Below are 24,864 nucleotides of genomic sequence, written 5' to 3'. Positions count from 1 at the left end.
GCTTCGACTAACGTCTCAAATTCCTCATGGTTTCAAGCTTCAATCTCAAATCTCTCCTGGGTTCAAACTTCAAGTATCATCTCAAATCCTTCATGGGTTCAAACCTGGAGCAACATCTGAAACCTCTATTGGGTTCAAACCTCGAGTAATGTCTCAAATCCGTAGTGGGTTCAAACTACAACTGACTGATTCAGGGTCAAAGATGGCACCAACCAGGCTGTTTAGGCAGTACAAGGTTCACGTGTAACTGGAATACAGCTTTGATTATACTGGATAGTAGTTAATTCACACAAGAACAAGACAAACATGATGCTGTGTCATCACAGTGTGGCACTTGCAGGTTTTTTTTGGTCAATTGTTTTGTGTTACCTGAAGAAAGAACTCATGTTTCCTGTTAATTAACAGCACAGTTCAATCAATATACTGTCAGCCTATTCACTGAAGACAAGCAGCCCTCCCTCCACCCGATAGTTCAGAGTGCTCTAACAGATCTATTTGCCACTGTCAGCTTGATTCACATTCTGGAGATGTCCAGAGGTAAAACGGACAGCAGTACTGAGTTAGAAGAACGTTAACCAAATGTTTGTGAGTCTTATTGATCTCTGTAAATCTCCGCAATTTAGTCTTGCCCTTCCTGTAATCTAGTGCAGCCTGGTTCTCTGGCACTCAGCCTTAGCCTGGGGTCCGGGCATTGTGCCAAAGCAAGGCTTTCAGCCTGTTGTAACCCAATGCCAGGGCATCTGCTGTGATCCAATGCACAGTGTGGGCTCTCTCTAGTCACCCAGTGCTGGCCGGTTGTCGTCATCCAGTGCCGGACATCTGTTGTGATCCAGTCTGCAGTGCCACTGTCTGTCCTGATCCGGTCTGGGCATCGGTTGTGAGCCAGTGCCCAGTGCTGGCTGGCTGTCATGACCCAGTGTTCAGCATCTTTTGTAATCCAGTGCTCCATGTGGGGTATCCTAACACAGTGATGGGCATCTGTCCTAACATTGTGCTGGGTGTTTGTCCTGACCCAGAGCTTGGCATCTTTTGTGAACCAGTGCCCAGTGTGGCTGTATGTTGTGACCCAGTGCCCAATATAGGCTGTTTGCCCTGGCCCAGTATAACTGTCTGCCATAACCCAGTGCTCATGCAGACTGTCTGTCCTGATCTAGCGCTGGCTATCTGACAGCGACCCAGTACCCAGTGTAGCTGCTTGCCATGACCCAGTGTCCAATGCAAGCTGTCTGCCTGTCTCACTGCTGGATGTCTGCCATGACCCAGTACCCGTTTATCTGTGCCAGCCCAGTGCCCAATATCGGACTATCTGCCCTGAACTAGTGCCCAATGCCAGGCCATCTGTCCCAGTTGTCTGTCACAATCCAGCAGTTAGGCTGCCCAATGTTTTCTAGTGTATGAGGAAACGGTTTTCACCAGATACCTGCTGAGTGTGTGAGTCTACAGTAACCCGGATTGCAGACAGTCTGCCATAGCCTGATGTTTGCAAATTGCAATGAGTTATTCTTAATGTGAGTCACACTCTAGGCTTTGAATTAAGATCATTTGTGCTCAGTCATGTCCTCAGACATGGGACGCAGAGCAAATTGGTCTCCCACGTGTACCACCAGTTCACCCTGAGAAGGAACAGCAGAGTGTTAGTGACTCAAAATAATGATCCACTTCTCCACCATCTAATCATCTCCCACTCCACATCAACTCACATCTCCTTTGAAAAGTTGCAAAACCTTTGGCTACATAATATCTCGCTCTCTCTCTCTCACCCCCCTCTCCTCTCTCCCCTCCCTCTCCTCTCTCCCCCATCTCTCCTCTTTCCCCCCATCTCTCCTCTCTCCCCCTCCTCTCTCCTCTCTCCTCTCTCCTCTCTCCCTCTCTCCTCTCTCCCCCTCTCCTCTCTCCTCTCTCCTCTCTCCCCATCTCTCCCCTCTCCTCTCTCCTTTCTCCCCCCTCTCTCTCCTCTCCTCTCCCCTCTCTCCTCTCTCCTCTTCCCCTCCCTCTCTCCTCTCCCCTCTCTCTCTTTCTCCTCTCTCCTCTCTCTCTCCACCCCCCTTTCTGCAGACCTCTCTCTCTCCCCTTTCTCTTTCTATTTCTCTCTGTTTCCCTTTCTCTCCCCTCTCTCTCTCGCTCTGTTATTCTCTCCTCTTTTCCCTCTGTCTCTCTCTCTTCTCTGCCCTCTACCCCTCTGTCTTTCTCTCGCTTTACCTATCTGTTGATCTCTCTCAAACTCAAATACCACAGCAACAGTCTGCACTCTCACACACCGGCCCAGTCTGCACAGTTTCAATTCCGGATCATCACCGCCCCCCGAATGTATAATGGATGTGGTTTTATTTGCAGAGTATGGACGTGCAGAGTGTAGGGACAGTTTGAAAAGAGGCTGAGTTTTCTGATTTCACTCAGGTAGAGTGAGGAATGCAGTGCATCAGCTGATTTCTCTCCTGTGTCATTCTGGCTTCAGATGCTGCCACAGGCCAGTTTCTGTGACACTGCATAGATAGTCTAATTGGCTACAAGGAATAAGGGCTGACCCAAAAATAAAAAGAACTGGGTAAAGTGCAAAAGGCTGCTCAGTGTCTGAAAGAGGCTGGGCTGGACTCATTAGACATGTTATTGAAGAGGAGGCAAGCAAATTCTTCACTGGGGAGAGATCATTCTAATGAAACTGGCTGATTCTTTGTGGTTATACGGCATCTTGACTTGATATAACAGGTCAAGGAGCTTCTTGGGAGCTCAGGCAGACAAAATTTAACACTGAGCCCACTGTCTGAACAAATTGATCTACCCAGGAACTTGAAGCTCCTTTACCCTTTCTATGCTGGCTGCTCAATGAGGATTGGTATGTGTTCTTCAAACTTCCTGAAGACCTTGACCTTCCTGACACTGAGTACAAGGTTGTTGGTGCAACACCATTCAAACAGCCAATCTATCACACGCCTGTACGCCATCGTGTCACCACCTGAAATTCTGCCCAGGACAGTGGTGAATTTATAGATGGTGTTGGAGCTGAGCCTAGCCACACAATCTCGTGTAGAGAGAGAGCAGAACAGTGGACTAAGCATGCATCCTTAGATGTACCTGAGTTGATTGTCAGCGAGGAGGAGAGGTTATTACTGATGTTCACTGACGGTGAACTCCCAATAAGGAAATCGAAGATACAATTGCTGAAGGAGGTCCAGAGGCTTGGTCAAAGATGTGAGTGTTCAGGGGTATCATAAAGGAGGAGAGAGAGCATGGAAGGAATTAATGGATTTCTAGTGATTGCAAGTCCTAGATACGGCAGAACATTACAGCACAAGACAGGCCCTGTGGCTCACAATGTTGTGCTAACCTTTCAACTTCTAAGATCAATCTTACTCTTCCCTCTCAAATAGCCCTCCATTTATCTTTCATCCATGTACTTAGCTAAGAGCCTCATAAATTTTCCCTAATGTGTCTGCCTCTACCCATGGTGGCACATTCCACACACATACCACTCTCTATATGCAATAAAAACCTATCTATGACATCCCCCCTAAACTTCTTCCAATCACCTTAAAATTATGCCATTTCTGCCCCTGAGAAAAAGTCTCTGGATGCCCTCTTATAATCCCATACACTTCTATCAAGTCAACTCTCATCCTCCTTGGCTCCAAAGAGAAAAGCCCTAGCTCGCTCAGCCTGTCCTCATAAGACATGTTCTCCTGTCCAGGCAGCATCTTGGTAATCTCCTCTGCACCCTCTCTAAAGCTTCCTCAGCCTTCCAATAATAAGGCGACCAACATCAAACACAACATGGCAAGTGCGGTTTAATCAGGGTTTTATAGAGCTGGAACATTACCCTGTGATTGTTCTTTGTTTGCTCATTTCCGTACAGTAGAGTAAGTTGGCTACTTTGGTTATGAATATCTAAAGAAAATCATCGTTTTATTTCTTATTCTTGACTTCCAAAGAACCTCTGTATCACAATATCACCAGATTCAACTGATCCCAGTGACAAAGTTCCCACAATAAGCCAGCCTGACCAGAGACACGAGTTTGATTCTGGGGTCTGTGCTGAATGATCTGCTCTCGGTTGTTAAGATGGGAAGTGGTGGGATCTTGAGAAGTCTCAACAACCTGATTGCCACCCTCCTTCTCCTGCTGAAGCGTGTGTGGGAAAGTAGTGGAACAGCTGACTAACACCCCTTACCTGTGGTACAGCACCTGGTGATGTCAGCTAACTAGAACCCATTACCTGTGGTACAGCACCTGGGTGACATCAGGCATGCTAAGTGCCAACTATCAGGTTCAATTCTGCCACTGTCTGTAAAGAGTTTGTACGTTCTACTCATGACTGTGTGGGTTTGCTCCAGATGCTCCAGTTTCCCCCCACATTCTCAAGACAAAGGGGTTAGGGTTTGGAAGTTGTGAGCATGCGATGTTGGTGCCGGAAGCATAGCGACACTTGCAGGCTGCCCCCAGCACACCCTCGGACTTCTGTTGGTGGTTGACGCAAAATGACGCACTTCACTCTATGTTTTAATGTACACATGACAAATAAAATTAATCTTTCTTTCTATCTCTTGACTTGATACAACAGGTCAAGGAGCTTCTCGGGAGCTCAAGCAGACAAAGTTTAACACAGAGCCTGTTGTCTGAACAAACTGTTCAAGGCTTAAATCAAAATCAAGAAAGGGAGGGGTTTTTTTGGCAAAATTAAGTATAAAGGGCAAAGGATTGCCACATAAATAGACTTTGGTTGAGATGGATGGTACTCAACAGAGAGCACAGGACTGAAACTGTAATAACCTGGTGCCAAAAGTACCCATAAATATTATCAACACATCTACAGCCCAGACACACACACGGTACTGGACAAGAACAGATAGCATAAGCCCTCACCCCTGGGGTAAATACTCAGGATATTATGTGCTTCCCCATTGTCCAGTACCTTAGCAGCCAGTGAGTATAAAATATTCAGGAGCTGCCTGCTCGCAAGGTTATAGTGCTAAAAGTGATTTACTGCCTGATTATAGTTGGCACCATTAAATTAGCCTCTGAAATACTTTGAGTGCACGGGGAGCTGGCTGATTCGTGACCATTTCCTCAGTAGTTCAGGACGGAGGGGAGTACAGTGTTTACTGCAATGCTGCACGTATGGGTACAAGATCCTGGGTGAGGGAGCAGTAAGAATCAGGTCACATCTTTCAGCATGCGACACTCCCTGTTCCTGTTGACAGCCCCCTCCAGTCCCACAAACCCCCCAACACCACTGCACCTTCTCCAGCTTCACTTGACTCCCCAACGTAACTCACTCCACAGCCGTGCCTTCTGCTGTCAAGCACCTCAGCTCTGGAATTCTCTGCTAAACTTATCTCTAAGATTCAAGATTCAGATTTATTTATCACGTGTATTTTGAAACATTCAATGAAGTGTTGTTTGCATGAACTTAAGTATGTGCTGGGTCCAGACTATAAGTGTCGCACAACTTAGCATGTACACAGTGCTCAGCAGAACAACTCAGAGCACAGCAAAATAGAACTCAGCAGCTTCTATACTATCTTAGGAGCTTAAAGAGAGCAAATCTGCCCCAAAAGCTGCTGGTAAACCTTCACTGATGTGCAATTGAGAGCATGCTGACCTACTGCATGACAGTACATTCCACTAACTGCAACAAGGTCGACAAAAAAGCACTTCAGTGGGCGATCAGGACTGCACAGAGCATCATTGGGACACAACTAACAGATATGGAAACCACCTACAACTCTCCATGTCTATGGCGGGCTTGTGAAACCACGATGGACTCATCTCATCCCAGTAATCACCTATTCAATCTCCTACCATCCAACAGGAGACACAGGAACATCTCTGCATGGACATCCAGACTGAAAGTCAGCTTTCTCCCCAGAACTGTGGTGTTACTGAGCAATGCTGCCCCTCTCCTACCCACCCATAGTACATAGGCACTATGGACAATCTCTAAGTTCAATACCTGGGCATAATTCTTGATGCTATTTTGTATTTAATACTGCATTTTATAACATATCATGTGCAACAGTTGAATGGGGCAGCCACTGTTTCTTTTAATTTTAGAGTTGTTTGTTCTTAATTCAGTTGTAACTTTGATGTCAATCTAAATAAGTCAGACATTATTTTAAATGTAGTCACTGTGTTTTTCTTAACTGGATTGCCAATATGCTGGTTTGCAGTGAATGGAGTAGCGCTGCTTTCTCATTGTCCTCAGCAATGACAATAAAGCTCTAACTCGCAAGTGACAAAGCAACAACAGCAAAACCAGCCCCCGTTCCCCTGCCCCACCCATCCCTCACACACAGTCCTCCAACTCAGGACAGGCCACCTTTGGCCTGCAGCCTCCAGCAGACACAGACCCAGACTTGCACAGTTTGGGCTTTGACTCGCCCAGGGGACTTGTGGACTTGGGGCTCTGGCCACCAGGCCTCAACTTCCTGACTTCTGATATTCCTTTGGGCTTCAATATTCGGCAGTGACACCAGGACCCACTGATTACTGAACACTAAGCCTCAAACTCCAGACTTGCTGATGACAGGACCCCAAGCACTGGGCTTCAAAACTCGGTCTCGCTGATCCGCTTACCTAAGGGATCACTGGCCCTCATTCCTACTGCCCATACAGAACTCTGATTCCAAACCCGCTGACAAGCGGCTGACCTGGGAGAGTGAGGGGGTCCACTTGCCCTCATCCACGCTAGTCTGTCATCCAGAGACCCAGCCGTGGATGTCCCACATCTGCAAACACAGAGCCGGGGCATAGGATCCAGCCTGACCTCAAATTTCCCCACATCCATGTCCCTAAACCCTCACCTGTCTCCTAACTCTCCTCTCTACCCCCTGAACAATTCCCATAGCACAATGGTTAGCACAACACCTTACAGGACAGGCAACCCAGGCTCAGTCCCACTACCGCCTGTAAGGAATCTCTATGTTCTCCCAGTGATCATGTGAGTTTCCTCCGGGTGCTCTGGTTTCTTCCCACAGTCCAAAGACGTACTGGTTGGTAGGTTAATTGGTCACTGTAAATTGTCCCGTGATTAGGCTAGGATTAAATCGGAGGATTGCTGGGCTGCGTGGCTCGAAGGGTGGAAGGGCCTATTCCCTGCTGTACCTCAATAAGTAAATAAATAAATAAAATTCTTCTAAAAAACAAAGAAGTCTGAGGCACGTTCGCGTGTTGGGCATTTGATATTTTCTTTGAATAGGTATATGGTCTTTCTTTGTTTAGCGGCTGCCTGCAGGAAGGTGAATCTCAGGGTTGTATTCGGCATACATACTCTGATAATAAATATACTTTGAGCCTTTGATGGAGACTGCAGCTCACGGCTATCTCGATCCATTCACTTATCTGCTGCTTTGAACTCTGACTCCTCACTTTACTTCTACTTTGGGCATCAATCCTAAAGCCTCCTCAGTTGATTAGAACTCAAGCATCATGGGACCTTTCACAACGTTGAATCTCCCACACAAACGCAGATTGTTATTGGAGTTGTGATTTCCTTTATGTCAATAAAAGGCTTCTATGTTCATAACTTAATGATCTGTTACTAGATCTGCTATCTGTTATAAGAGGTAAGGTGCTACAAGGAGAGTTTATACAAACTAGGGTTGTTTTCTCAGGAGTGGCAGGGACTGAAGAGAGACCTGAGAGAAGTTTATAAAATTATGAGAGACAGAGATAGAATAGACAGCTGGTTTCTTTTTGTCAGGTTTGAAAAGTCTAATGCTAGAGAACATGCGTTTTAGAGGAGAGGAGGAAAGTTTAAAGGTAAGTTTTGTCCACAGAGAGTGGTGGGTGCCCAGAATATGCTGCCAGGGTGATACTGGAGGCAGATACAATAGAAGTGTTTACCAGGCTCTTAGATTGGCACTTGAATATGCAGAGATTATACAGTTTAAAGATTAGATAAATATACAGTGAAATTTTTTTTTTGCATCAGCGACCAACATATTCTGAGATGTGCGAGGGAGTAGCATGTATGTGTCCCCTTGCTTCCAGCACCAACGTAGCATGCCCACACAACTCGGGCATCTTCAGAATGTGGGAGGGAACCGCAGCACCCACACATCACAAGGAGAATGTACAAATGTACGGACAGTGGCAGGAATTGAACCCCAATCTCATAGCTGGCATTAGGCCGGAGTGCCACCGATAAATGGAGGTTTAGGGGATATATCCAGGCAGAGGGATTGGTTTTATTAAGCACAACATCATGGGCTGAAGGACCTCTTCTGTGCTGTACTGTTCAATTGCCAGTGTGCAGATCATGTTTGAATGTTCTACTGTGTCACAGGCACCAAATGAATCTAAGTTATTATATGTCTCTGCTCTGCTGACCAGCCCTGACTCAATGTGGGTTTTTGTTCTTCTTCAGGTGGGTCCAGGTCGCCTGTCCGAGACTCTCCATCGATTGGGGAAAGGCTTTTTCCAAACCCCTGCTCACGCCATACGAGGTAAGTGCCCAGCTGCCTGGAGTGCTGGTAGAAAGAGAGACGGTCAGGGTTCTCAGCGGGAAGGGGATAGGCTTTTGTGTGAAGATAATGGCTATGGTTACTGGGAAAGAGCAGGGCAATGAATGGAGCTGACAAATGTGCTCTCCAAAGGGCCAGCACCAATATGATGGCTGAATATTCAAGATGGCTGTAGTCCAAAGCACACGTGTAAGTCAGGTACTAGGAGATCCTGGCCTGGACTATGGACAATTTAATGGGACCTTAGCCAAATCACTAATCTAAGGCATCTTGTGAGAATGAAAATATCAATAGAAACTTATAGCAGGGACTCACTGTCTACAGTAACACACATAGAACTCACCAGGTCAGGCAGTATCTATGGAGAGGAATAAAGAGTCACTGTTTCAGGCCAAGATCCATTGTCAGGACTGGAAAGGAGAAGGGAAGAAGCCAAAGTAAGAAGATTGGAGGGAGGAGGGGAAGGTGATAGATGATTCTTCTGGCAAGATAGTGGGGCGACTGGTTGCAGTGGCTTCCACGGGGTCAACAGAAGGTGCTACCATTCAATTTAAACGTACTTCTAATGATCACAAGATCCTGCAATATGTGAAGAACTCAAAGGACTGCAGGTCTACACCATCAGCGAGTTGCTCAGTGACGGAGATGATGAAGAAGCTGTGCAATGTGCTGCAGCCTGAATCGATGGAGGTTTACAGTCAAATAGTAAGTGGCCGTCACGGTCGCCTTTCTTGTGATTGCAAGACCCCTTTCGACGTTGCTAATCTGCTACACCACAAGTCTGATTCAGTGATTTACTGGATGAGGGTGGGTGCGGATGGAGGGGCCCAGTCCTCAGTCGTAGCAAGGACTAGGCCTGAAGACTCGGTGCCGACTGCTTACAGCCGCCCAGAGACAGGGGGTGAAGCCATTGCACCACCCCGGGGGCGGTGTGGCACAGAGCCCAGAACGGATTCGGAGCTGCCCTCCCGGGGTTTTGCTCGGCAGAAGACAAACCCTGCTGCGGCCGACTGCGTCCAAGCCGGTGCACTCTAGCTGGGGCAGTTGTGGTGACTGAAGATTTCAAATGGACTGAGGGGTCTGGACTATATACATACATATTTGTGTGGCTGTGTTTTTATATGTGAGGACTGTGCCTGAAAGCTGTGGATTCACCCAGCGGGAGTCGGGACTCAGAGCGAGGACTGTACCTCAAATCGCAGGTCATTGGGGGGAATGGTTGTCAGGTGACATCAGTGGGCTGGACTGTTTATATGCATATTCTGTGTTGTTATGGTTCTACTGATGTTCCATACTGGTTTGTTGACTTGTATGTGCGAGTACTGGGCATCGCACGGCATAGCGGGTGGGGGAGTGGGGACGTCAGGACTCCTATTACATGATTGTGATCTTATGTGTGACCGTTGGCACCTTGACCAGATAGTAGCACTGTCTCGTTTGGCTGTATTCATGAGTATTCGTGTGTGGTTACATGACAGCTGAACTTGAATTGAATTGAAAAATTGAAGCCAGGAGAGGAGGAAGGTAGATGGACAGGGGAGGGGAGATGAAGTGAGAAGCTTGCAGGTGAGAGCTGGAAAAGGTAAGGGGCTGAAGGAGTAGGAATCTGATAGGAGAGAAGGGTGGGCCACGGGAGAAAGGGAAGGAGGAAGGGCAGGAGAGGGAGGTGACGGGCAGGTGAAGAGAAGAGGGGAGCCAGAATGGGAATGGAAGAAGACAGAAGGGGGATGGGGGAGAAATTAAGTTTTGAATCACAATGACATGAGGCAGATAATCAGACATCAGCTGATTAATTTCAAGGCGGGAGTCCAATCCAGCTCCATTCTGACAACCCCGCAGCTATTCACCGTCTTTCTCAATGATCAGACCTTGTGAGCCCAGCGTCAGAATTCAGCATTTGCTAATGTAGGAGCACTGGAAGTATGGTAGAGGATGTACAGAGGCTTCAAGGGGATAAAGACAAACTAGGTGAGAGGGCAAAGATAAGGCAAATAGAACATTTAATCAGGCCTGTCGCTAACAGCAGTGGAAGGGCAGGAGCAGGTGACAGTGTGTGTGACACATTCCACAGAGATGCTAGTAGAGATGAATAAACTGGCTACTTTATTAACTACACCTTTACACCTCATTAATGCAAATATCCAACCAGCTAAACGTGTGACAGCAACTCAATACGTAGAACCATGCAGACATGGTCAAGAGGTTCAGTTATTGTTCAGACCAAACATCAGAATGGGGAAGAAATGTGATCTGATGACTTTGACCATGGAATGATTGTTGGTGCCAGACAGGGTGGTTTGAGGATCTCAGAAACTGCTGATCTCCTGGGATTTTCACGCACAGACAGTCTCTAGAGTTTACAAAGAATGGTGTGAAGATTAGAACAAAACATTCAGCAGCAATTTTGTGGGTGAAGACTGCCTTATTAATGAGGGAGGTCATGGAAGAATGGCCAAGCTGGTTCAAGCTGACTGGAAGGCGACAGTAACATAGATAACCACACATTACAGCATCTCCGAACGCACAACATGCCAAACCTTGAAGTGGACGGGCTATAGCAGCAGAAGACCACGAACAAACACTCAGTGGCCGCTGTGTCAAGTACAGGAGCTACCAAACAAAGTGGACACTGAGTGCAAGTTTTATTTTTAAAAAGGTTATTTAGAAGCAAATGAATGCCAAACAAAGATGAAATGCCATTCGGTTTCATGGCATCAATAAGCAAATAAAACATCAATTGTTAAATAATATGAGAGGAAATAACGCAATTGTAATTTGTAACAAAACAAGTGATAATTAAACTTTAACCATATACATAGAGGAAATGAAATAAAAAGATTAATTATATCATTATTCAGGATAAGGCTATCTGTGAAAGAGAGTCAGCAGGAATCCAGGTTCGTTCATTATATCTACGGCCTGAACTGCTTAAGAATAAAGGTCAAACAGGAAAACTTGATCCACTCTGATAAGCATCATAAATCCTTGGCACTGATGCCCAGCTCACATTGTCTATCATGACATGTGTGGACAGTGATCTTTCAGCTGGTAACTGAGACAAAAGAGTGTAGCAGGATTCCAAAATGATCAGCTCACCGGGACAGGGGCGTGGTTCGTCATTTGGTTGAAAGCCACCTGAGGCAGTGATATCTGCCACAATAAGGGGCAAAGATGGGGTGAATGCACACAGACTTTTTCCCAAAGAAAGGGATTCAAAAAGAGGACACTGGTTTAAGGTGAGAGGGGGAAATATTTAAGAGGGACCTAAGGGGCAACTTCTTCACACAGAGGGTGGCGGTTATAGAGAACAAACTGCCTGAGGAAGGGGTCGTGGTCTGGAAGATGCATCAAGGCAAGGGTTAAGATGCTGACCAGGCAAGGATAGCTTACAGATAGTGCGCAGTCAGTCCAGGCAAGTGAGGCCTTTGAAGAGCATAGCTTCCCTCTGCACAGCAGGGGACTGGAGCTATTTGGCATATGGAGACAAGATAAGGATGCAAGGCACACACCAAGTAAGGGACAAATACTTCATTAACTTCAAAGTATCATCAATTGTCAGCTTGTAGTTTCTAGTGGCTTTTAACACCGGTATTGTGAATGGAGATTTATCTTGCAAGTAAGGGATTTGAACATACAGGGTTTTCTAAATGGTCAGTTCTGTGTCAGAGGCTCTCTGTTGATCAGGTTTGACCATTGATGTTGCATCCCAGCTGCCTACGTGATACTGTCAGCATCTACAGGAGGCACTACCTCAAGTAGGCACCATCTACTATCAAGGATCATGCCTTCCTTTCACTGCTACCATCGGGCATGAGGTACAGAAGCGTGAAATCCCACACCACTAGGCTCAGGAACTGCTACTTTCCGACAAACATGGGAGGTTTTTTCTGGAGTGTTCTGGGCAGTTTGGGGCCCCGTGCCTGGGGGTAACGTGATGACGATGCCGGAGTGATCCCAGGGGAGAGGAGGTTGATGAGTGGGGAGCGTTTGGTAGCTCAGGGCCTGTGCTGGCTGGAATTTGGTGGAATGGAAAGGGATCTCATTGAAACCTATTGAGTGTTGGGGGGCCTGGATGGAGTGGGCAGGGAGATGGTGTTTTTGGTGATGGGGGAGGGGGATGCATCTGGGATTAGAGGGCACAGCCTCAGAGTGAACAGGTGTTCCTTTGGAGGAGGGTGGGGAGTGATTTCTTGGCCAGAGAGTAAATGGATGGCATGGACGGCTATGGAAGCCAAGGCATTTGGTGGAATTTGGTGATTCTTGATTTTTGGACACAATAGAGGAAGAAGTGAGAGAATGGGGTTGAGATGGCGGGTCCGTCAGACATGGCTGAATAGTCGAACTCTGATCCTATCTCTTATGATCTTATGGTCTAAGATCATATGAGTTGTAAAATTTTCAATTATATTTATTCAATTAAGATCACATGGGTGAAATTGAGCAGCATGCTCACTTTGGGCTCACTTTGGGTTACCATGCTATATCTCTAAATAAAAATAAATAACATTTCCTAGTCTACGTGGACCCCATTGTGACCTTGCCTTCCTGTTTTCTGCCATCTACTCTCTTCTGTAGGCGGCTGTAGCTCTCAAGAAGGTTGAGTGGCAGCAACGGTACCCGATGGACTTCTATGCCAACCAGTCGCTCGGACCATGGACTGTCAACCACGAAAGCCACCAGCCCCCGAGGAGGACAAGGAAAACGGCAGTGGTAAGTCGAGGTTCTAATGGCGACTCATACTTTATCCCCACCCTCCCGGTGCTGATGGGTGAGTCTGAGTGGTAGTGAATATTCAGTATGAGACTTTGTATAGATGGAAAGTGCCAAATACCTTGGCAGGAATTTCCAACCTGGGGCCCACAAACCTCTTGGTTAATGGTAAGACTCCATTGCAGAAAAAAGGCTGGGAACCACTGGGCCCTGACATCCTTGTTCTGTTGGGGCAGTGTTACCCCAAGTATGGCACAAACATGCCTTGCATTGTTAGTCTTCTAATCTTCTTGGCTAGGCCTCTGACGACACCAGTGACCCCAGTTCGATCCTGACCTCTTGGTGCTGCCTGATTCAGATACAGATTCATTTATTTATCACATGTACATTGAAACATACAGAGAAATGCATTGTTTGCATTAACGACCGACATAACCTAAGGATGTGCTGGGTGTAACCCGCTTCTGCATGTAAGGAGTTTGTACATTCTCCCCATGACTGCGTGGGTTTACGGGTGCTCTGGTTTCTGGTTGGTAGGTTAATTGGTCATTGTAAATTGTCTAATGATTAGGTTAGGATTAAATTGGGGGATTGCTGGGCAGCATGACTCGAAGGGCTGGAAAGGACAATTCTGCTCTGTATCTCAATAAAAGGTGTCGCCACACATTCTGGCACCTCGATGGTCAGCAGAACACAACAGCAAACAAATAACAACAGCAAAACAGGTCCCCATTCCTCCCACACATACACACAGTTCTGCAGTACCCAGGCTCCAGCGGACTCACAGGTACTGGGTACCCAGGGCTCCGGCTATTGGGTCTCAATTTCCAAAAGTCTGATTGACCTTTGAGCTTTGATCCTCGGGTTCAAACCCTGATCTGCGTGCTCTTGCTGCAATCATGAGCATTTCTTGACATTGTGCAGGTTAGTAGGCTAATTGCTTATTTCCCCTGCATGGTGGAATCTAGGGGGAGTTAATGGATAGTAATGTTGGAGAATGGAATGCACAATAGTGTAGCAGTTAGTGTAATGCTTCACAGCACCAGCAATCAGCGATTGGGGTTCAATTCCCACTGTTGTCTTTAAGTAGTTGGTACGTTCTCCCCGTGACCACTTGGAATTTTTTCTCCAGATGCTCCGGTTTCCTCCCACAGTTCAAAGATGCACAGGTTAGGGTTAGGAAGTTGTTGGCATACTACACTGGTGTCGAAAGCTCCCAACACTCTCGGGCTGTCCCCAGCACGATCCTTGGGTGTGTTTGTCATTGACACAAACAACGAATTTCATTGCATGTTTTGATGCACGTAAAATAAATAAATCTGAACCGGAATCACAAGTGTAAGGTTCTGAGAGAGTTTGACATGATGGATGCTGAAAGGGAATTTCTTCTCATGAAGGATTTTGAAATTGGGGCAAAATAAGGATTTGCCCTTTGAAAATGGAGACAAGCAGGAACTTCTTCATGTGTCCTGGATCTTTGGAATTGTCTACCCAGAGACACATGGAGGCAGAATGATTTGGGTGAGGTAGATAGATTTCTTTCAATATAGGGGGAGTTACAGAAGTGGGCATGAAGGTGACACTGAAGACAATAATCAAAGCAGCCATGATCTAGTTGAATAGCATAGCAGGGTCAAGTGGTTGTATAGACCACTGGACTTAGGAGCAGAATTAGGCCATCCAGCCCATCAAGTCTGCTCCGCCATTCCATCACAGCTGATTTATTATCCCTCTCAACCCTATTCTCCTGCCTTCTCCCCGTGACTTTTGTTGCCTTTACTAATCAAGAACCTATCACCCTCCACTTTAAATATACCCAATGACTTGGCCTCCAGAGCCATCTATGACAATGAATTCCACAGATTCACCAACCTCTGCCTAAAGAAATTTATGTTCAAGTTTATTGTTATTCAACTGTATACATATATACCACCAAACAAAACAACATTCTCTCGGACCAAGTACATATAACTGGGGGAAGCAGCTCCTCCTCATCTCTATGTACTTGTATTCCTAGGCTGTGCCTGCTGCGCCTCATGAAACCATTTTTAAATCATGTACATCTTGCAGGATTTGATGGTGCGGCCATTCATAAATCTATTATTAAGTTATTAAATTAAATTAAGTTCAAAGTACCTTTATTATCGAAGTATGTATAAATGATACAACCTTTGTCTGCTTACAAACAAGAAACCCAAAAGAACTCAATTTTTAAAAAAAGACCAACACCCATGCATAGAGAGGGAAAAAAACAAATCATGCTAACAATAAAGCAAGCAACAGCATTCAGAATGGGCCTGGAGCAGCCAGAGCAGGCCCACAGCCTGAGTTCATCACACAGTGGGGCAAATCGCCGCAAAGCTCGCAGACACTAGGCCCGGAGCAGGCCCACAGCCTGAGTTCATCACACAGTGGGGCAAATCGCCGCAAAGCTCGCAGACACTAGGCCCGGAGCAGGCCCACAGCCTGAGTTCATCACACAGTGGGGCAAATCGCTGCAAAGCTCGCAGACACTAGGCCCGGAGCAGCTGGAGCATGACACAGCCTCAGATTCAGCACTGAGGACAGCGGAGTAAAACGTTGCAGAGCGGAACCGGCCCGACCCTCACCCCTGGTCCCGACACCCTCCCTCTTCAACCCATCTGGCCCAGTGTTTAATTTGTCCAAATACCAGGCTGTTACCCACACCGGGGCATGGGCCCCGCCGCAGCGAAACGCTTGGGCTGACCCGTACTCGACACTTCCAAATCAGCGCAACACTTAAATGGATCCAACTCACTCCCGGTTTAGGTGGAGGGGCTCCAAAATCGATTATCAGTAAAACTCCCCCACTATCGGAAACATCCTCTCCATGTCCACTCTATCTGGGCCTTTCGGCTAAAGCAAAATATGATACCACCTTCCTTGTTATCCTACAGCTCACAGCATCGTTTCAGCACCTGGGCTGCAGTACTTTAAACAGGTCTCTCTTCTCCAACTTCTCCATTACGGATGGACAGTACATTTACTGAGATGTATGTGATTTAAAACAAGTCCCCTGGGGAACTATAAGGACGACAAAGGGGCACGTTCCAAGGTACATCTTAAAGAGGGAGGTGGTAGGTTTGAGAATATAGGTTCTGAAGTAGGCCATACTGCCTCTCTGTCTTTCTCAACCATTCGTGGCTGATCTGAAGCACCACCTTTTAAAAGCAGCTGCTGCCCAGAGTGGCGCACAGAAATAGGGATGGGGGGGGGGAATTAGAAACAAAAGGAATAAAGAGATTCTGAAGATCCAGAGCAGCACACACACCCAAAATGCTGGAGGAACTCAGCAACTCATACAGCATCTATGGGAGGTGATAGACGGGTGAGGCGAAGGAGGTGAGAGGAGAGCCAGAATGGGGAATGGAAGAAGAGATGAGGGGGAAATTACCGGAAGCTAGAGAAATCAATATTCATGCAGTCAGTTTGGAGGCCTTTCTCAGGTGTCCCTCCTCCTTCCCTTCCTCGCATGGTCCACACTCCTCTCCTGTCAGATTTCTTCTTCAGCCCTTCACCTTTTCCACCAATCACCTCCAATCTTCTCACTTCAATCCCCCTCCCCTACCCACCTACAGTACTGTGCAAAAGTTTTAGGCAGATTTATATAGCTAGGGAGACTAAAACTTTGGCACAGTACTGTAGTAATGTTATGTATTGTACTGCTGTGCTAAAAAAAAAAATTTCATCATGACATACGTGAGTGATGCTAAACCTGATTCTGATATGGATCTCTATTGTGGACTGAGAGTGGGAAAGAGGCAGGGAGAGGGGATTCACGGTTGGGAAAAAAGGAAGGGAGAGGGGAGGGAGCAGGAAGCACCAGAGAGATATTCTGTAATGATCAATAAACCAATTGTTTGGAATTAAATGACCTTGCCTGGTGTCTCAGGGCTGGGTGTGTCTGCACCCGTGCCACCCCCCACCCCTGACACTCCTTCTCTGCCACCTGTCCCACACCCCTCCCACAGGGCTCCACCCTCGCCGTTCCCCACATCCTTTGCTCCCGTCAGATTTACAAACTTGTTCTTCTCGCCATATTGACAAATATAGTACTGTGCAAAAGTCTTAGGCTGTATATATGTGTGCCAAAGACATTTGCACAAGACTGTGCCTTCCCCCTCGCATGGCTTCACTACCACTTTCCAGATGTACTACTTCCCTTCCCCGCGCCTCCTTACTTTGGCTTCTTTCCCCTCTCTTTCCTGTCCTGATGAAGGGTCTCGGCGCAATATGCCAACTTGCTGTTATCCTTTCCATAGGAACTGTATGTACTGACATTTACCACAGAATAGGCTAGTTAATCATCATTATGTGAAATAATGCGTTGAAGCACATGCACTGAGTTTGGATAATAGATCTGCAGTCAACAGGACTCCCATAAGTAAGCAATTATCATCCATTAGATTCAGGTACAGGCACAAAGCCCATCAGGCTGTTGCCTGATACCCAGTGCATTGTTGTAATGTTCTTTAACTACTGTAATAGAGAATTATTCATTCTCGCAGAAAGCAGTTTAGAATTAAATGAACTAAGCAGAAATCATCTTCAAATATATTATTTAGCTTCAATGATAAGCTCAAATTGATGAGTCGACGAAGCTAACACTCTGTGATTGTATTTGTGGTACTTGGTAACAATTCACTAACAGCCTTGGTAGGTGCAGTGACTGGGTTTTTTGAGCACATTTTAAAATTAGATCAGGGGAGGAGAGAGTGGGAGAACCAGACTAAAGTTCGTCTTCCTCTTAACCCTTTCCACATGACGTTTCCCATGAGGAACAGGCTATTTAACATCTGGATATCAGGCTGATCTGTACTGTAGCCTCATTCTCTCAATGGATTTGCTCACCCAATGAAAATGTCTATCAGTCTCAGTCATAGAAAAGATTTAAGCTCCTTTCACAAATTTCTGAGGATAAAAGTACCAGATTATTCACAACTGCCTATTAAAACATGTTTCCTTTCTCAGAGGAGATTTGCCAGAATTAGAAAACATAAGAGGATAGAGTGAGCTTGCTAGGACTCTCCTCTTTGGCGAGAAGGAGAATGAGAGATGACTTGATAGAGATGTACAAGACTCCTAGATAGGCACATGGATGATAGAAAAATGGAGGGCTGTGTGGGAGAGAAGGGTTATATTGATCTTAGAGAAGGTTTATGTTGGTCCGAACAAAATCAAAGGCCAAACGGCCTGAACTTTACTGTGCCATTCTACATTCTGAAAGGAGGTCGTAGTCACCTCATTCTCAGACTATACGATAAGGCACATTCTACTGATAGTGTAACCTATAAAAAAGCCAGATTCAAGAGACGTGACACCTGCTGCAGAAAACCTGAAAAGCTTCTAGAAAATACAGAATCAGTTATACTATAATTACACATACATAGTATCATGGAAAAGTACAGCACAGAAACAGGCCCTTCAGCCCATCTAGTATAGGAGATAATCTTCTCTGAGGATCATCACCTTGCCTTGGTGGAGAGGTTTGGGAGCCCCTGAGGTCCTGAGAACGATGTCGCCTGGAGTTTCGTTCCTGATAGGGTCACCCATGGCGTTCAGGTCAAGGGGGAGGTCCCAGACAAAGAGCGATCCAACCAAGACCTCAATGGCGGAGCTGGCGAAAGATGTTGACACATCACAACGGCAGTGAAGGTGAAGGAAGGCTGAGGCAGCGAACCGTTCCCAGTCGTCTTGCATTCCATGGCAGTAGACCCTGAGCCCCTGTCTGTCAAGGAGTGTGTGGTGGCTGCCGGTGTGTCAGCCTCCTCATATTAAACAAAGTTATGCACAGGCGTTCTCCGTTAAGGACAGAATATGTGGATCCTGAATCTGCCTGTACACCCACCTGATGACCAACCAATAGACAACTCCTTAGGAGAACATCACACTCGACTTGGGTGATCACACTACAAATATTATTCATTCCTTCGTTATGTGCCGTGTTGTATGACATAGGGGATCATGGTCTTTCCCTGATCATGATTGTTCTTGGCAAATTATTCTAGTAATTCTAGTATAGCTGCCTTCTTCTGGGCAGTGCCTTTACAAGACGGGCGACCCCAGCCATTATCAATACTCTTCAGAGATTGTCTGCCTGGCGTCAGTGGTCGAAGAACCAGGGCTTGTGATATGTACCGGCTGCAGAGGGAAGGAGTGCCTTACACCTCTTTGGGAGAGACATATCTCCACTCTACCTCCAAAACTATTACTAGGTGATTATATAAAAATTATAATCACGCATAGGAAAGTTAAACCAAGAAAAATAACTATTGAACACTCCAATCCAACAGCATGAATATGTTGATGTAGAATGGTCCAGGCACAGCATTCCCTCCGTGTGCACCCAATCATCAGTGAAGCAAGGAGCCAGTTTAACAAGCCTTCAAACGTACAATCCAACTCTTATGATCTTACTGTTGGCATCTCAAATCTGAAGCTTAGAGGCCTTCAGCAGCCTGAGCGAGGACAAAGGAGGTTGCACAAGAGGCCCGAGTTGGAGGAACAGAGAAGCTGGATGGGCTTCGAGCTGGCAAAGATCACAAAGATGGGGAAGGGCAAGGCTCGTTTTACCTGGGGCAGCTTTTTGAAAGAGCAATGCGATCAGACGCATTCCACTCCCATTCCTCCAGAGCCTTTTCTTCAAATTTTTATCCAATTTCTTTAAGGTTTTTCTTGAATCCGCTTCCACTGCCTGCAGGCAATAGATTCCAGATAACAGCTCACTGCATTTAAAAAAACCCTCCTCTTCCCTTTGGATCCTTCTGCCAATTACTGCGAATCTGTAGTTACCAATTCGACTGCCAATGAAAATACATTCTCTTGTTTACTGGGTTCAAAAAACCTTTGCAATGTGAGATTTAATCTTTCAAATCTCTTTTTAAACTATCCTCCTCCAAGGCAAACATCGAACACTACAGCACAGTACAGGTCCTTCGGTCCACAGTGTTGTGCTGACTGTATAACCTACTCTTAAGATCAATCTAACCCTTCCCACCTACACAATCCTCTAGTTTTCTGTCACCCATTGTGCCTATCTAAGAGTTTTTTAAATGTCCTTAATGACTCTACCACTATCTTCGCCCCTGGTAGGGCATTTCATGTGCCTACCACTCTTTGTGTAAAAATCCTACCCCTATCACCTTAAAATTATGCCTCCTCATATTAGCCAGTTCCTCGGAAAAACTGTTTAGCTATCCACTCGACCTATGCTGTTTACAATATATATTAATGATTTAGATGAGGGAATTAAAAGTAACATTAGCAAATTTGCCGATGACACAAAGCTGGGTGGCAGTGTGAAATGTGAGGAGGATGTTATGAGAATGCAGGGTGACTTGGACAGGCTGGGTGAGTGGGCAGATGCATGGCGGATGTAGTTTAATGTGGATAAATGTGAGGTTATCCACTTTGGTGGTAAGAACAGGAAGGCAGATTATTATCTAAATGGAGTCAAGTTAGGAAAAGGGGAAGTACAACGAGATCTAGGTGTTCTTGTACATCAGTCACTGAAAGCAAGCATGCAAGTACAGCAGGCAGTGAAAAAAGCTAATGGCATGCTGGCCTTCATAACAAGGGGAATTGAGTACAAGAGCAAAGAGGTCCTTCTGCAGCTGTACAGGGCCCTGGTGAGACCACACCTGGAGTACTGTGTGCAGTTTTGGTCTCCAAATTTGAGGAAGAATATTCTTGCTATTGAGGGAGTGCAGCATAGGTTCACAAGGTTAATTCCCGGGATGGCGAGACTGTCATATGTCGAAAGATTGGAGCAACTGGGCTTGTATACTCTGGAATTTAGAAGGCTGAGAGGGGATCTTATTGAAACATATAAGGTTATTAAGGGACTGGACACGCCGGAGGCAGGAAGCATGTTCCCGTTGATGGGTGAGTCCAGAACCAGAGGCCACAGTTTAAGAATTAGGGGTAGGCCATTTAGAACGGAGTTGAGGAAAAACTTTTTCACCCAGAGAGTGGTGAATATATGGAATGCTCTGCCCCAGAAGGCTGTGGAGGCCAAGTCTCTGGATGCTTTCAAAAAAGAGATGGATAGAGCTCTTAAAGATAGTGGAATCAAAGGTTATGGGGATAAGGCAGGAACTAGATACTGATAGTGGATGATCAGCCATGATCACAGTGAATGGCGGTGCTGGCTTGAAGGGCCGAATGGCCTACTCCTGCACCTATTGTCTATTGTCTATTGTCTATTATCTTCCTGTACCCCTCTATTAGATTATCTCTCATGCTCCTTCACTTCAAAGAGAAAAGCCCTAACTCACTTCACGTATCCTCGTAAGGCATGTTTTCTAGTCCAGGCAGCATCCTGGTAAATCTCAAACAGGAGAAAATCTGCAGGTGCTGGAAATCCGAGCAACACACACAAAAATCTGGAGGAGCTCACCAGGCCAGGACCTGCCGAAGGGTCTCGGCCCAAAACATCAACTGCACTTTTTTCCATAGGTGTTGCCTGGCCTGCTGAGTTCCTCCAGCATTTTGTGTCCCCTGCATCCATTTCAACATCCTTCCTATAATGAGGCGGCCAGAACTGAACACGATATTGCCTGTGATCTAACTAGCATCTTATAGTTCTTCAACATTACCTTGTGGCTCTTGAACCCAATCCCCCAAATGATGAAGGTCAACGCACTATACGCTTTCTTAACAGCCCTATCAGCTTGCGTGGCAGCTTTGAGGGATCTATGGATGTGGACCCCAAGATATCTCTCTTCCTTCCCACTGCTACGAGTCCTGCCTTTAACCCTGTATTCTGCATTAAAATTCAACCTTCCAAAGTGAATCACTTCACACTTTTCTGGATTGCATTCCGTCTGCCATTTCTCAGCCCAGCTCTGCATCCTATCAATATCCCATTGTAACCCTCCATAACTTCTACACTGTCCACTCCTCCACCAACAGTCTTAACAACTGAGACCAAACAATTCCAGTTTCTCTAAAATCTGCACATTGGTGAAATCCCTTTTAATAGTACCATAGTTTTACTTGACAACAATTTCCCTCTGAGGTGTGTGTGTACTCGTGTGCACTCATCTTTTGCTACTAGTGCACAAAGGAATTTAACCCACACACAAAACCCTCTACCTCATTGGCAATGTTAAGTATATTTCACAATCGTACACAATCACATTTCCTTCTCTGGTTTCAGGTGTGGACAGTGTTGATAACATTGAGTTTGCGATGATTTGTCTGCAGATTTTAGAACTGGCTTATTTATATTGTTTTATTGAAGAAATTATTGATTCACCATGTCAAATTCCAAAGAAGCAAACGGCATGAAGCACAAAAGAACTGCTGGTTCATTTAATGTGGAATGGCTTATAATCCTTAGAATTGCTCAAAAATAAAGTGTACACATGTTGCTGTCACTGACCAAAAAATTGCCAGCACAAGATTTTTGCGCACACTGGTGATGACAGATTAGAGGGAACATTGCTTGACAATCTACGCTCCCCACTAACTTGTGGTAAAGGTGTATAAGATAGTGACAGGTTTAGGTGAGGTAAACCAGGGGAGGCTGTTCCCATTAGTAGCTAGTTGGAAGACTGGTGATGGATCTGATATGTTGGACACGTGGGGCAATGTGAGGGACAATCTTTCACACACCGTGTGGTTAAGACCTAGAACTCACTGTGAAAATGTTAGAAACAGTGTTAATCTGGGCTATCAAAAGAGAAATGGATGGGCAACTGAGGAACTTTATTTTCAGTTCTGTGGGTAAAGGATGGGAGATTGGCACTGATAGTCTGATCTACAAGGAGCCAGACTAGACCCAAAATATGAAATGAGCCCATTTTATGCCTTAACAATTCTATGTGCAGAGGCTGGTATGTGAGGGTGCTATTATAATATAAGATAAACAATTCCAATGTCAAAGTCAAAGTAAATTTATGATCAAAATAGAACCTATAGATTATCACCTATATTTAAAGCACCTATACATTATCATATACTACCTTGAGATTTATTTTCTTGCGGGCGTTTACAGGAAAATAAAGAAATTAAATAGAATTTTGTGAAAAACTAGACATAACCAAAGACTGACAAACAACCAATGTGCAAAAGAAGACAGATTGTGTAAATAAAACGTAAATAACGCTGGGGCATGAGTTTATAGACTCGTGAGTTGTAGAGTCCTTGTAGGTGAGTCTGTCGGTTGTGAGATCAGCTCAGAGTTGAGAGCTGAGTGAAGTTATCCACACTGGTTCAGAAGCCTGATGGTTGAAGGGTAGTAACTGGGCTGTGTCCACTACTTTCTATGGACTCTTCTGTTCACGGTCATTGGTGTTTCCATACCAGACCGTAATCCAGTCTGTTTGGACATTCCCCACTGTGCACCTATAGAAGTCTGTCAGAGTTTTATGTCACATGCTGAATCTACACAAACTTCTAAGAAAGTAGAGGTGCTGTGTCTTTTGCTTTGTAGGTTCCTAGAAAAAGAGAAGTTAATGAGCATTGAGGGAGACACTCCAGTGGTTGGAGTCATCCTACACTGAGGAAAATGGTTTTGATCTTAGGGTGTCAACCTTCCCAGCCACAGTTCACCACTTGGGTTCCTCCGGACAGTGTCCTGAACCCAACTGCCTTCAGCTGTTTAATCTGTGACCTCCCTCCTGGCTGGTGATCAGAAATGGAGATGTTTGCTGATGATCACATGATCCATTTTGGACTCCCCAGCAATCCATGCCTTCAAGAAGCAAGATGAAGACAAGTTTCATTGGCGGACTGGAAATATTCAATAATATTGGGAGGACACGGTAACATAGCAGTGAGCATAACTCTTCACCACGCCAGCAACCTGGGTTCACTTTCACAGCTCTCTGTAAGGAGTTTGTACGTTCTCCTCCTGATCTCCAGGTGCTCTGGTTTCCTCCCATATTCCACAAACTAATGTTTAGAGTTAGGGTTAGTAAGTGCTGCATTGACCCTGCAGGCTGCCCCCAGCACACTCCGTTGGTAATTGACACAAATGACACATTTCACTCTGTGTTTCGGTGCACATGACATAAAGCTGATCTTTATCTAATCTTTAAAAGTGGGCTTTTTAAGTCAAGGGAGATCATGCCATTTAAAGACAAAAAAAAATAAGATCAGCTTTATTTGCCTCATCTACATCGAGACATTGAAACTTCCCTCGAAATGCACCATTTGCGTCAACAGCGAACACAGTCCAGGATTGTGCCCGGGGCAGCCCACGAAGTGCCGCCATGCTTTCGGTGTCAACCTAGCATGTTGACTCACTAATCCTAGCACTAACCGTACGAAACACACAATATGCTGGAGGAACTCAGTAGGTCAGGCAGCATCTATGGAAAAGAGTACACAGTCAATGTTTCGGACCAAGACCCTTCTTCACGACTGAGGAAGATTTAAACTTCTTCAGGGTAGGCATCCCTAAAGAGACTTCACAGTCGAGTAGTTTATCACAAACACGAGAGTGTCTACAGATGCTGGAAATCCAAAGCAGTACGTATGTCTCAGTCCCGAAAAAGGCTCTCTTGGGCTGAAACATCGACTGTGTACTCTTTTCCATGGATGCTGCCTGACCTGCTGAGTTCCTCCAGTGTTTTATTGTGTGTTGCTTTGGAATTCCAGAATCTGCAGACTTTCTTGTGTTTGAAACATGAGAGGAAGCCTATGCAGTCACAGAGAGAACATACAA

The 24,864-nt window shown here is 45.7% G+C and overlaps 1 protein-coding gene across 2 annotated transcripts in view; it reads left to right on the top strand.

Moving 5' to 3' along the window:
- dph1 (diphthamide biosynthesis 1) overlaps window positions 1-24,864 on the top strand; it is an 831,546-nt gene that overhangs the window by 789,328 nt on the left and 17,354 nt on the right. For both annotated transcript variants that reach the window (XM_063031915.1, XM_063031914.1), the window contains 2 exons: window positions 8,363-8,441; window positions 13,035-13,169. In XM_063031915.1, the coding sequence (XP_062887985.1) occupies window positions 8,363-8,441; window positions 13,035-13,169 (214 nt within the window). The remainder of the gene's footprint in view (window positions 1-8,362; window positions 8,442-13,034; window positions 13,170-24,864) is intronic.

The sequence above is a fragment of the Mobula hypostoma genome, chromosome 23, assembly GCF_963921235.1.
Source record: "Mobula hypostoma chromosome 23, sMobHyp1.1, whole genome shotgun sequence".
In the NCBI taxonomy this organism is placed as follows: Eukaryota; Metazoa; Chordata; class Chondrichthyes; order Myliobatiformes; family Myliobatidae; genus Mobula; species Mobula hypostoma.
Note: the sequence above shows the minus strand (reverse complement) of the source record. Positions and strands in the feature narration are given on the sequence as shown.